This window comes from Lethenteron reissneri, chromosome 69 (genome assembly GCF_015708825.2).
Source record: "Lethenteron reissneri isolate LAM-NWPU_2019-01 chromosome 69, ASM1570882v1, whole genome shotgun sequence".
NCBI lineage: Eukaryota > Metazoa > Chordata > Hyperoartia > Petromyzontiformes > Petromyzontidae > Lethenteron > Lethenteron reissneri.
Window position 1 is genome coordinate 5346401 of NC_083847.1, and position 14552 is coordinate 5360952.

General features: G+C 46.2%; 1 protein-coding gene across 1 annotated transcript; it reads right to left on the reverse strand.

The window, feature by feature from the left end:
- Positions 1-3590: 3590 nt before the first annotated feature.
- Positions 3591-9331, reverse strand: LOC133360654 (E3 ubiquitin-protein ligase TRIM7-like). The gene is made up of 2 exons (XM_061579448.1): positions 8930-9331; positions 3591-5415 (listed from the first exon to the last, which is right to left on the reverse strand). Exons 1-2 carry the CDS (start codon positions 9329-9331, stop codon positions 5137-5139), a joined length of 681 nt encoding a protein of 226 aa, XP_061435432.1. The 3' UTR covers positions 3591-5136.
- Between the last annotated feature and the right edge of the window lie 5221 nt (positions 9332-14552).

Sequence of the window (14552 nt, forward strand, 5' to 3'; positions counted from 1 at the left end):
AACTCAAAAACATCTATTATGGATGATATTGGTCGCGAAAAGTCCTCCTACTACGACTACTACTACGTTTTAAACCAGGGGTGGGGAACGTCTGGCCCGCGAAATCATTTGGTCTGGCCCTGCCAAGGCAACCGCAGGCGGGACTCGAAATTCAATAAATCTAGGAGCAAACCTGGAAAAGCAGTTGCGAGTAGCAACAACATCATCAGTACCAGCTAACATCACACGCCTCGCCAAAGAGAAGCTGTTCCAGCCCATCACATTAGGGGCGAGTTAATGAAATGTTTGACCAAATATAACGGGCTAATTTTTAAGTTGATAATTTTGTATGGCCCGCGAATGATGTTATAAATATCCAAATGGCCCTTGGCAGAATAAGGGTTCCCCCACCTCTGTGTTAAACGAACAACGAAACTGGTCGTTACGAATGTCATGGTTATGCACGAGGTGACCAGCAGATGGCGGTGGAGGAATGCCATGGACAGTCAGGTCTCAGAGTACGCGTTGGGGGTTAGGTTCCGTGTAACCCCGACGCAAATTCGTGTAAGTTGGGGTTCGCCTATTCGAGTGTAGATATACATTGTATACACACTACTATATATACACTACTATATTACTACTATCAGTGGCGGGCCGTGTATTTTACACCTAGGCCTTCGGTGCTATCCTCCTGCAATTAAACCGCCTTCGAATAACCTCATCATTGACACTCGGGCTATAGGCTATTGTTATTCGACATAATCACCCAATATTCACAGTAACAGTAATCTTTATCGAGTGGAGTAAAGTGATTTAACACGAGGCTCAACACCTATGAGAGTTACAATACACTGAATTGCAGAGACATGAATACATGGTGACTGAAACCATCAAGGATGTACCACTATTACGTAGTATGACAGGATGCTGCAACACAAATAGACATCGCATAGCCCAATTCAATGTCATTACCAAAGAAACAGGAACAAACTCACACCAACCAGTCACATTTACTCATACGACCACCAAGCAAACATAAAGGTCGTAAAACACAAATAACACAATCAGGATTCAACAGGCTTCACCACAAAATTTTTTTAAAGCACTACATCTAAAAATCGAAACGTTACGAAAGAAAGTTTAAATAAACTTTAAATGATGCTACGTCACGTGCTAGCTAGTTTTACTTTAGGTAGCTAACTGGTCCTTCACACGAAACATGCTGCTAACGTAGGCGGCTAGGCCAGCTAGAAGGCTCTGGCGTGTCAAAGAATACGCCCAACATGGCAAACTCGAAATCTGATTGGTGAAAGAAGATGACAGTCAACAACATCGTCCCCTTGATTTAAAGCTTTCGTGACTGCAAGGATTCATACTCTTAGGTTTTAGGTTTTTTTCGTGACTTTACCGGAAATAAGTATAACCCGTAAAAACAAAGTTTTTCACTCTAAATCCTTTATATGCGTGGCGGCTAGAGTCCTCTCGTCCTCTGGCTTGAGATGGTTGCCACCTATGGGTCAGATGATTGTCTGCAGTATTAAAGAATTGGTAATTAAATATTTAATTTGTTTTCCCTAAACAGTGTAAAATTTTGGAAAACTATTTTCACGAACATTAATTGTCTCGCACAACGAGTCTGTGTGCAAAATGTCAGCTCGATTGGATCACGGGAAGTGGGTTAAAAAAACGACCGAAAGGTTTGCACGGTCGTAAGCAAGCAAGCACGCAAGCAAGCGAACTTAATATAAAGGATTTAAAAACCTAAGAGTACAACATCGTTCCCCTTTGATACAACAGCAGAGGGAGATTCACTCGACATTCTGAAGGCCTCAGGGTCGATTTTTCACCCGGAGAGGCCGAGACAGCACAGGTGGACATCTGATTAGATAAAAGCTCTAATTTATGAGCTGCACTGGAAGCAGCGCAACTGAGAGAGAGAGTAGCAATGAAATGACGTTAATAGACTGATGGGAACTAACTTTGTAAAATACATATAGCATTAATACAAAATATATATTAAATTGTAAAAATGTAATTTTCTGATTCTGACAATCTCTAGGCCAGCAGAGAAGGCCTTGTTGGTCCTGACGGCCCGCCTCTGAGTACTATATACTACGATATTATTACTATACACTATTCATATATATTCTTAGGTTTTTTCGGTAAAGTCACGTAGGTAAAAATTTAAAAGTAATAAAAGTAAAATAAAATAAAAATCACAACGTTTCGATTGCAACACAAGCAATCATCATCAGGTATAAATGAAATAGCAACAAAAAATTCTAACCAGAAAAACTATAGACAGACATATAAGCAGACAGATATCACCAAGATACATAGAGATATCTGTCTGCTCGACTCTTCGCTTCCCGTCCCCCTTGCGTGCAACGAAAGTACGAGTCACAAAGTGCGAGCATGAATCGGGTTGGGGGGGGGATCACGTATGAGCGGGTCCACGTACTCTGAGACCTTTCTGTAACTGTCATGGTTCCCATTACATTTTAAATTCGGTTTGGCGCTCCAAAGCTTCATTGGGAGGGCTGACATCGCTTTGTGGAATGCCAAATTGCACACACACGGTACACACAGACACACACGCACAGTACACACAGACACACACAGTACACACACTACACACACTACACAGTATACACACAGTACACTCATAGTACACACGCAGCACACACACGATGTTCTATATCTCTATGTATGTCTGTGCATATGTATATCTGTATCTCTATGTGTACGTTTCTCTATGTTTCTGTGTTCGTCTTCGTATCTCCATGCGTATGTATCTCTATGTGTACGTGCCTCTGTATGTTTCTGTGGGTGTGTGTATGTGTGTATGTATCTCGTGTGTATGATCTCTTTATGTTTATCTTCCCGTTCCCCGCTCTTTCCGTTCCCCACGCTTTCCGTTAATTCCCCACGATTTCTGTTCGTTCCCCGCGCTTTCCGTTCCCGCGCTTTCTGTTAGTTCCCCACGCTTTACGTTCATTCCCTGCATTTTCTGTTAGTTCCCCACGCTTTCCGTTAATTCCCCACGCTTTCCGTTCCCCACGCTTTCCGTTCGTTCCCCACGCTTTACGTTCATTCCCCGCATTTTCTGTTAGTTCCCCACGCTTTCTGTTAATTCCCCGCGCTTTTCGTTCCCCGTGCTTTCCGTTCGTTCCCCACGCTTTACGTTCATTCCCCGCATTTTCTGTTAGTTCCCCACGCTTTCCGTTAATTCCCCGCGCTTTCCGTTCCCCGCGCTTTCCGTTTGTTCCCCGCCTTTTCTGTTCCCTGCGCTTTCTGTTCGTTCCCCGCGCTTTCCGTTCATTCCCCACACTTTTCGTTCCGCGTGCTTTCCGTTCGTTCCGCGCTTTCCGTTGGTTCCCCGCGCTTTCTGTCCCGTTAGCTCCGGTGGCGTCTGGGTCTCATGGCTATTCCTCCACTTCCTGAGCTCTCGTCGAATCGCCGAGAGTTTGTCGTCGTTCGAGCACGCCCACGGCCCTCGGTGCCGACTCCTTTTGGACACTCGGTGGTCAGACGTGGCAGCTCGCCGTAGCTGCCGCTCGGCGCTCCGCTTTGGCCTCCTCCATTGCTCCTTGCTTGGGAGGAGCGTGGCTTTGGCGTGGATTGAGTTGAGTTGAGGGGTGACTTGAGTTGAGTTGGCGGCGGAGTTGTTGAGCAGTCGTTGGGTTGAGTTTGGTTGGCGTTGAATGGAGTTGAGTTGCTGGGTTGGGTTGAGTTGGGCTGAAGTTGAGTGGATTAAGTTTGGGTTGAGTTTGGCTGGCGTTGAGTTGAGTTGATTGGAGTTGAGTTCGGGTTGAGATCTGTTGGCTTGAGTTGAGTGGAGTTAGGTTTGGTTGAGCTTGGTTTGGGTTGAGCTGGGTTGGGTTGAGTTGAATGGAGTTAAGTAGGGTTGGATAGAACGTAATTGGGTTGGGTTGAGTTGAGCTATGTTTGGTTAAGTTTGTGTTACACACTCGAAATGAAGGACGTGGGCAGGTGCTCCAAATCGAGGGCAAGCACATTCATTTATTGTGGTTAATATTAATCTTGTGAAGAACAGCACCGTCACTCTGTAAAATGCAACAACACGTGTGTTACAACCAGCCTTGCTCCCGAGCCGCCATTAACCATGTTTACACGTACGGTTATTCATTAACCCGTTCTCTTAAACCCAATTCTACTGCTGATAAACCATCCTTGTCTTTGACAATCACATTTGCACATCACGATTCGACTATTACTTTAATCCTAAGCTGTATGTCTATCTATACCATCCACTTATATCGGTATATTACACCCATTATATGTACTGTACGTGTACAGTATACGTACTGTATCGCACCATTGTACAGCTTACTACTTTACATGTGTTCTATTCTCAATAGCATTGCAAGTAGTCATACTCTGGGTACATGGGCATGGTTATAGACTAAACAGTATTAGAGTTAGAGAATTACAATGACAGTAACTAATTACAGTGCGTCATCCCTTTACAATGCACAGTGCTAAAACGCCTCTAATTGCATATATCACAAACGAACAATTCAAAGCCAAGCTTAAAGTCTAGAACAAGTCTAGAACATTTATATAGCGATCAAAACAACCTTTGGGTCCTTTACCTGTCAAATGCAACAACACGTGTGTTACAACCAGCATTGCGCCCGAGTCGCCATTAACCATGTGACTGGTATATCCGCGCGGTCATTCAATAACCCTGCCAGCCACCTACAGGCCCGACTCGGTCATTACATGCTGCTGTACACACATGCTGCTGTACACACATGCTGCTGTACACACATGCTGCTGTACACACATGCTGCTGTACACACATGCTGCTGTACACACATGCTGCTGTACACACATGCATTGATGCACTGCACAGCACATCAGGACTTTCACAGAACCACACTTTACTCCCTTGCTGTACAAGGACATACTTAAAAGAGTGATCCATTCCTAATGTGCCACATTTGGTTTTAGTTAAGTTGGGTTGAATGGGGTTGGGTTGGATTGAGGCGAATGGAGTTGACTAGAACGAAGTGAATAGAGTTGAATATAGTTGAGGTGGGTTGAGTTGAATGAAGTTTTGTTTAGTTGTTTGAGTGCGCTTTGGTTGAGTTGAGTGGAGTTGAGCCGAGTGGAGTTTCCTTGGCACTTATTTCACTTGGCGAGTTGGGAGATTACACGGATGAGAGCTCCGTTCTCATCCTGCAGCCTCCTCATATCGTTCTTGAGGTCCACCAGATCCTTAAGTTCCTCCTCCATCTCTGCGACCTTCCTCTGCAGCGCTCTCTTCTCCCTCTTCTCCGTCGCCAGCTGCCTCTCGTGGTCAGCCTTGAGGTCTGAGAGACTCTTCAGCCTCAGCTCCATCTTCAAAAACTTCATATCGAGAGCCGTCTTCTCGCTCTTGGCCTCCAGAAGCTTCGGTCGGCCCAGCGTCTGTGCCAAGACAAAAAACAAAGATCCACCGTATAGCAGAGGTCGCAAACGGGTTTTGATTCCTTACCCGTACCCGGCCGCACCAGGGTCGCAAACGGGTACCCGTACCTGGCCGGGTACGGGTAGCCGGGTATCGGGTAGGGTACGACTATCGGGTACCTGGTTGCGACCTCTGCCGTATAGCCTTAACAGACTGTTGGGGCAAGTGCTGTTAGTGGGTAGCAGCACCGATGAAGGCCCGGAACGGTACACGAGGGGCGTGAGTGACCAGTACCACGCCCGGCCGCCTGTATCTCTCCAGTGGCGATGTTTATAGATCATACCAGGTACTCATTTGAGGCTGTGTCGACCTAGGGGAGCCCCAGGACCAGGTCAGATAATCATCACTGGTGTTAGCCGTGAATGGGAATCTAACTCGGGTTGCCAAGACGGTTCAAAAAACATATCGCGTGCAGATGACAATGATGATGATGTTTTTTTGTTCGTTTCCCAATGCAAAGGCGTCTTGCGGTGCTACTTTGATCATCTTTTCCCCGCCCCGGGCGTCTTTTAAGTGTCTTCTCATCTTTCTCGGTCACGTACAATGGGAAATCTCGCCGTCTGCACGAGTCGAATTGTGCCCAGCCAGAATCAGAATATTTATTTATACTGGCGGAGGATGGGGCTAATAGGGGTATCACAGAAACGCTGGCCACCCCCATCCGTTAAGTGGCTCATGGCTGTGGCGCTTCAGCATGTGAACAGCATTCACGTGTAATGACCGAAAATGACCACCAAGCCAATGTGCGGCCTAACGGCTAATTAAAAATAAGTAATATTTAAAAATACTTTTTTTAAAACACGCTTTAATGAAATGTACCGTACTCGTAATGGCAAAATTCACGACTCCAGGAAGTGGCCCAAAGCTTGCCATAAGGGACTGTGATGATTTACAGCCAACGTCAGTTGAGCATGGACAATTAGACCCAAGCCGAAACATAACATATAAAAAGATGGTTTAAAAATATTTGTTTTATTATTAATGATAGAATATAGTATTGTCATCAGTATGACATAAGTATACGAAGTTTGCAGTCGATACCACATTGGGAAGTGGGTTAAAATTGAGTTACAAGATTTGAGGATACGACAACAACAGACAGAGTGAGTTAATAGAAAGCGTATAAAGCGTGTAAAAAGATTGTTTACAAATATATTTTTTATGATAGAATATAGTATTGTCATCAGTATGACATAAGTATACGAAGTTTGCAGTCGATACCATATTGGGAAGTGGGTTAAAATTGAGTTACAAGATTTGAGGATACGACAACAACAACAACAGACAGAGTGAGTTAAATAAAAGCACGTAATAAACCAAGTTCTCCGACTGGAGAAAAGAGGCGTCCACAGGGATTGGTCAGGAGGCGGGGCTTTTGAAGTGATTGGAGGGAAAATCTTTGAAGGAGAATAGGAGGGAAACAAGATGGAACCCAGAGGCGATGGTTTGGATCAGTTGGAGGGGAAGGACAGGGATTGGCTGAGGGAAATAGGGTGAGGGAACATTCCAGACAGTGGGGCTGAGGGATATATAAGAGGAGAGAGCACGAGGAGTCGGGAGTTTCAGAGGAAGGTACAAGCTGGAAGACTGTCATGAAGCCTAGCGTCCCTTTTTGTGTAATCCATAGCAGAGGTCGCAAACGGGTTTTGATTCCTTACCCGTACCCGGCCCCTACTCGTACCCGGCCGGGTACGGGTAGAGTACGGGTATCGGGTACCTGATTGCGACCTCTGGGATGAAGCCATGTTGCAGGCGCGGGTGGGTTGATACTAGGAACTTGAATTGTGAGAAGAGACAAGACGTTGGGAAATGAGTGACAAACAGTTACTCACCAGTGATTCACGGCCTACCCGTGCCCGTACCCGGCCGCACCAGGGTCGCAAACGGGTACCCGTACCCTACCCGATACCCGGCTACCCGTACTCGGCCGGGTATCGGATAGGGTACGGGTACCCGATTGCGACCTCTGGGATGAAGCCATGTTGCAGGCGCGGGTGGGTTGATTCTAGGAACTTGAATTGTGAGAAGAGACAAGACGTTGGGAAATGAGTGACAAACGGTTACTGACCAGTGACTCACGGCCTACCCGTACCCGTACCCGGCCGCACCAGGGTCGCAAACGGGTACCCGTACCCGTACCCGATACCCGGCTACCCGGGTACGGGTAGTCGGGTATCGGGTAGAGTACGGGTATCGGGTACCCGGTTGCGACCTCTGATCCATAGTAGGGTTCCTTACGGTATAACTAATAAAAGTGGCTTTGAACTGCTTATGGTATACAAGGTACCGTGCTTTCATGGATTGAGTCCTTCATTACAGCTCGGACACAAAGTGTCAGCAGCTTTGCCGGTAATCTGCCACGCAAGTCATCGGTGACGTGCGGTGCGCCACAAGGAAGTGTACCTGGCCTAGTGCTTCTTCCTACTTTGCACCACTGATGTCGTCGGCATCGACAAAGTGTGACACAACAGCCTAAGTGTCAAACTCCGCTTCAAGGGGTATTTGGACACATTCTCACATGGTTGCAGAGCTACCTCTACAACAAATCCATCAAAGTTTGTATTGTCCGGCCAGGCCTCACAGAACCTTCCCCCATCAATGCCTCTGTATCACAAGGATCAATGCCTTTGTATACAGATCAATGCCTCTGTATCACAATTAGAAGATAAGTGGACCGATGATTATCGGTCCACTTTTCTTCTCCACCTTCATTGACGACCTGGTCGACGCTGATGTGTCAACCCGCTATGCTCCAATAAGATCACCTGCAGAAAGCAACGCACACGCGCGTGCACAACAACAACCGCCATTCGCCACTAAGTGGCGGTGACGTCACCACGACGCTTTGTGCCAGGCCACACAAACAGATACACACACACGGGAGCACGTACACACACAAAGACACACCACACACAAAAGACAAAGATGTAACCTGTAAGAGACTATAGGAGCAAGTGCGGTTAGCGAGTAGCACCTATGAAGGCCGGTACGGCACACGAGGGGGTGGGTGTCCAACACCACGCCCGGCCGCCTTTGTGTCCCCAGTGGTAATGTTTACACACCGCACCAGGTACTGGTGTTGGCCAGGAGCAAGAATCGAACTCAGGTGGCCGCTTTCGTAGCGCAACATAGCGCTAACCGCTACACTACCGCTGCCCACACACGCACGCAAACAATACACTATACACTACTATACACTACAATACACTATACACTACTTTATGTAATACACTACTATACACTACGATACACTATACACTACTATACATTACAATGCACTATACACTACTATACATTACAATACACTATACGCTACTATAAGTATGGGTGTTCGTAAGTACGGATAACCGTAAGTCGGGTGCTGTTCGTAAGTCGATGAACTATCTGCATTGTGACTCGAACTGAGCGTCCAGTGAACTCGGTTGAAAGAGACAATGGTGAATGTGTTCGTTCGGCGCAGAGGGCTCAACTCACCGGCGCGCCTCCTCTCTGCATCTTCACGCGAACGATTTCGTGCCCGGCGTGCTCAGGCATGCACTCGACGCAGATCGGCGCTCCGTCCAATCTACAATAGAGATCTAAGCTCTTGCCGTGCCACTCGCATGGCATCTCGCCATCTTCCCGAGGCCCAATGGTCGCCTTCTTGAGACCCTCCACCAGGCTGGTGATGAGCACATTTTTGCTGAGCTCTGGCTTCCGAAAGAAAACCGCTCTGCACTCGGGGCAGCTGAACCCAATCAATTCTCCCTGCGTGGCCCAGTGATTCTCTATGCACGTCTTGCAGAAGGTGTGGCCGCAGGTGAGACCCACGGGTGAATTGAACAGATCGAGACAGATTGAGCAGCAAAACTTGTCGTCGTCTCTTGAAGCGGCCATGACTTCTGGTCAAAACTCGCGCATGCATGCAAAGTAAAATACAACCAGTTGGACGGGGAATTCACGGAATGTAAACGTGACCTTCGGCAAGGATGACAAAACACTCCGCAAATAGAAACTGTCATCTCAAGTCAGACTCACTGCAAAGCTAAGCGATTGAGGAAGAGATACATACATACTAAATTCAGCACACACACACTGTGACGGTGTTCCGGTATGTGTATCGGTATGTGCCCACATGGAACATGCATATACGTACACAAGAAGGCCGGCACGGCACACGAGGGGGTGGGTGGCCAAGACCACTGCCTGACCGCCTTCGTCTCCGCAAGCGGTGATGTTTACACGCCACACCATGTACTCATTTGAGGCTGAGTCTCCCTAAGGGAGGCCCAGAACCGGTTCACATAATCGTCACTGGGTGTTGATGGCCGTGAGCGGGAATCAAACTGGGATCGCCGGATTCGTAGCGCAGCGCGTGAACCACTGCACTACCGCTCCCCATATATGCGTAGTTACAGGGTGCCATCTGTTTACCATGGGGGCTGACTACGGGTATGGGTGAGTCATAAAATGGCACATATATCGGCAACCATAAGGGGGGCGTAACTGGGCCAAGGGTCAAGGCGGGGATCAATCGGGAAGCTTCTGGAACCAGTGAGAAGGTTCTATAAGTTGGGCGTGGCCAGGGGCGGGGCTTGGCCACGCTGGGAGGATATAAAGAAGAGGCAAACGGGGGTTCGGGGCTGTCGTGGGGGTTCGGGGCTGTCGTGGGGGTTCGGGGCTGTCGTGGGGGTTCGGGGCTGTCGTGGGGGTTCGGGGCTGTCGTGGGGGTTCGGGGCTGTCGTGGGGGTTCGGGGCTGTCGTGGGGGTTCGGGGCTGTCGTGGGGGTTCGGGGCTGTCGTGGGGGTTCGGGGCTATCGTGGGGGTTCGGGTCCTGTCTGCCGTCACTGTCATCGCCGTCATTGCTGCCATCTCTTCGTCGTCGTCGGATAGCCGGCCAACTATACAGTCATCATCGTCGTCGCTATATAGTCAGCCAGCTATATAGTTGTACGTCACCGATGTCGCAGTATGGGTGGCTAAGCGATACGTAACCCAGCGCTTATTAAATCCTTTATATTAAGTTCGCTTGCTTGCTTGCGTGCTTGCTTGCTTGCGTGCTTGCTTGCTTGCTTACGACCGTGCAAATCTTTCGGTCGTTTTTTAACCCACTTCCCGTGATCCAATCGAGCTGACATTTTGCACACAGACTCGTTGTGCGAGACAACTAATGTTCGTGAAAAAATATTTCAAAAATTTTACACTGTTTAGGGAAAACAAATTAAATATTTAATTACCAATTGCTTAATACTGGCAGACAATCATCTGACCCATAGGTGGCAGCCATCTCAAGCCAGAGGACGAGAGGACTCTAGCAGCCACGCATATAAAGGATTTATAGTGAAAAACTTTGTTTTTACGGGTTATACTTATTTTACTCTCTGACCCTGTCCTTAATGTATTGAGAAATAAACAAGAAACCCTCTACAAGTCGTGTCTCTGAAGTCGTCTCATTACATATGTACATGGGCCCATGCCAATGAACACACAGAATACTTATCAAATATTTAGTTTACAACGTAATTGCAGCCCGGACGTCCTTTGGACCGTTGTCGTCCGTGCCCCATCCCGTCCGTCCCTCCAGCCACCCAACCAGCCAGCAAAAACTTGCTTTTAATAACATAAAATATGAATTTCGATTTAAAGCTTTCGTGACTGCAGGGATTCATCTTCTTGGTTCTTTCGGTAAAGTCACGTAGAAGGGAAATAATAAAATAATAAAAATAAAACATAATAAAATACAATTCTCACGACGTTTCGGCCACAACGCAAGCAGCCGTCCTCAGGCTTATTATGTTTAATTATTTCCCTTCTACGTGACTTTACCGAAAGAACCAAGAAGATAAATAAAATATGAAGTTAACTCTTTAGTAAAAAAAACCCAAAGGTTTCAAACCAACCTCTTCGCATATCCTTTATGTCATTGGCCCCCATTTATACCGACTCTCTTAAAATCACGAAAGTTTAAAATGTGTGAATGTAATTTTACAACATAGCAAAAAATACAACATATTTGTCATCATTAAGTTCCTGTTTTTGTTTTTAAACAATCTGGAATCGTGGGAGGGGTGGGGCTGGGTGGGGAATGGCTGGTCACCCCGTGGTGCCCTTATAAAACTCAACGTTTAACCTACTCACGCCGGCTTGTGCCCGCCCTCACAGTCGGCCGTATTTGCGGAATACACCACGCCGCCGTTGACCCTGCAGGCCATTGACCGAGCAACCCAACGTTCCTACCAGCTCCCTCCGCAGGAATGTGTTTACCATTGGCTCGTCCTGCAGCCTGATTGGATGTCACCTGTACCCTGAGTGGCAGCCCCAACAGTCTGGAACGCCATCCCTCTGCACATTCGCAGCATCGCCTCAATCGCCTCCTTCAACGGAGACTTAAAAACTCACCTCTATAACCACGCTTTCGAGCGACCCTGAGCTTGGCTTCCGCGCCGTCCGCAAATTTATAATTTTTACCATTGCCACGTCCTGTAGCCTGATTGGAGGTCACCTGTCCTGTTTGTCTGCATTCCGTCTCCGAATGGGTGCCGTAATCATCATCACCACAAATGGAAACCTTTTGCAATGCATCAAGTTTGCATTAACCACGCATATTTGTGGCAAAACATGCAAATAAACACATTCTCTGAGAGTATCGGCGTTGACTGTATTTATTCTTGGTGTTATCCATACTTGTGAGTGTAGTTTATTATTTTACCTCCAGCGTTTTGTATATGAGGTAAAAAAAGAATAGAGCTTTATTGTGACTAAGATTACCTCGTGTTGTTGTAAGGGCTATTGGGTTGCCTAGGCACGCCAGCTCGCCCTCTCAACAACGAGGGAGAAACCGAGCCACTCGCACCTCCGATTAACGTGGTTGGCTACGTACGGTGCGAAAGAAGTGCACCATACATACAGTGCACTATACACTACACCGTACACACTACACCGTACACACTACAGACTACACACTACTATACAGTGAGGGAAAAAAGTATTTGATCCCCTGCTGATTTTGTACGTTTGCCCACTGACAAAGAAATGATCAGTCTATAATTTTAATGGTAGGTTTATTTGAACAGTGAGAGACAGAATACCAACAACAAAATCCAGAAAACGCATGTCAAAAATGTTATAAATTGATTTGCATTTTAATGAGGGAAATACGTATTTGACCCCTCTGCAAAACATGACTTAGTACTTGGTGGCAAAACCCTTGTTGGCAATCACAGAGGTCAGACGTTTCTTGTAGTTGGCCACCAGGTTTGCACACATCTCAGGAGGGATTTTGTCCCACTCCTCTTTGCAGATCTTCTTCAAGTCATTAAGATTTCGAGGCTGACGTTTGGCAACTCGAACCTTCAGCTCCCTCCACAGATTTTCTATGGGATTAAGGTCTGGAGACTGGCTAGGCCACTCCAGGACCTTCATGTGCTTCTTCTTGAGCCACTCCTTTGTTGCCTTGGCCATGTGTTTTGGGTCATCGTCATGCTGGAATACCCATCCACGACCCATTTTCAATGCCCTGGCTGAGGGAAGGAGGATCTCACCCAACATTTGACGGTACATGGCCCCGTCCATCGTCCCTTTGATGCGGTGAAGTTGTCCTGTCCCCTTAGCAGAAAAACACCCCCAAAGCATAATGTTTCCACCTCCATGTTTGACGGTGGGGATGGTGTTCTTGGGGTCATAGGCAGCATTTCTCCTCCTCCAAACACGGCAAGTTGAGTTGATGCCTAAGAGCTCCATTTTGGTCTCATCTGACCACAACACTTTCTCCCAGTTGTCCTCTGAATCATTCAGATGTTCATTGGCAAACTTCAGGCGGGCATGTATATATGCTTTCTTGAGCAGGGGGACCTTGCGGGCGCTGCAGGATTTCACTACTACACACTACTATACACTACACACTACTATACACTACTACACACTACTACACACTATACACTATTATACACTTGTATATATCGGGTCTTAAAAATTTCATAAAAATAAGACAATTAAATGAAGATAAAAAAATGCGTAATTATCCGAATTATGCTAATTAAGGTAATTATGCACATAAATTATGACAATTGTAGAAATGTATGCGAATGTATGTGATTATGCTAATGTGGGTAGTTATGATAATTAGGCTTTTCTGTATTGTCTTGGGTCGTGTTATCAATCGGGACAATACAATTAGTTGTATTAAGTTATCCAAGTGTGATGTAATTATGCTAAATTAAGCTCTAGGGTCGTATTATCAATCGGGCTTTAACATTTACTGATTATATCTTAGTGTGTTTATGTCAGGTCTCCAAATTGAAATCTCAACGCAGGATACAGTTCTTATAAATAAGATTATTACGCATTAACTCAGGAAGGAAACACTCATACACTTGTGTTAAGCAATTTTAATTTCTAAACCAAAACATAACACTCTAATACGCGAACTCTCATGCTTGGAATTATCCACAGTATCACCGGGGAAATTTCCTCACTGATCAGTACATTTAACCATCAATGGTTGCGTTGTTTTACTGGGCAACCGAACAGTTGATTCATTCCAACTCTCTGAGAGAACCACTTCCCCCGCTCCCCCCTCTTTCTTCGCCTTGGTGTTACATTTCCTTGGTTCTTTCGGTAAAGTCACGTAGAAGGGGAAGTAATAAAATAATAAAAATAAAACATAATAAAATAAAATAATTCTCACGACGTTTCGGCCACAACGCAAGCAGCCGTCCTCGGGTGAGGACGGCTGCTTGTGTTGTGGTGCGTTGTGGCCGAAACGTCGAGGACGGCTGCTTGCGTTGTGGCCGAAACGTCGTGAGAATTATTTTATTTTATTATGTTTTATTTTTATTATTTTATTACTTCCCCTCTACGTGACTTTACCGAAAGAACCAAGAAGATGAATCCCTGCAGTCACGAAAGCTTTACATCGAAATTTAGTTATGTTTTATTTTTATTATTTTATTATTTCCCTTCTACGTGACTTTACCGAAAGAACCAAGAAGATGAATCCCTGCAGTCACGAAAGCTTTAAATCGAAATTTTATTATGTTTTATTTTTTGATTATTTCCCTTCTACGTGACTTTACCGAAAGAACCAAGAAGATGAATCCTTGCAGTCACGAAAGCTTTA

Coding starts and splice junctions, on each gene's coding strand:
- LOC133360654 (XM_061579448.1), bottom strand. CDS start 9,331: ATGGCCGCTTCAAGAGACGACGACAAGTTTTGCTGCTCAATCTGTCTC. Junction 5,416..8,929: donor TGCAGAGAGGAGGCGCGCCG/GTGAGTTGAGCC, acceptor GTCTTGGCACAG/ACGCTGGGCCGACCGAAGCT.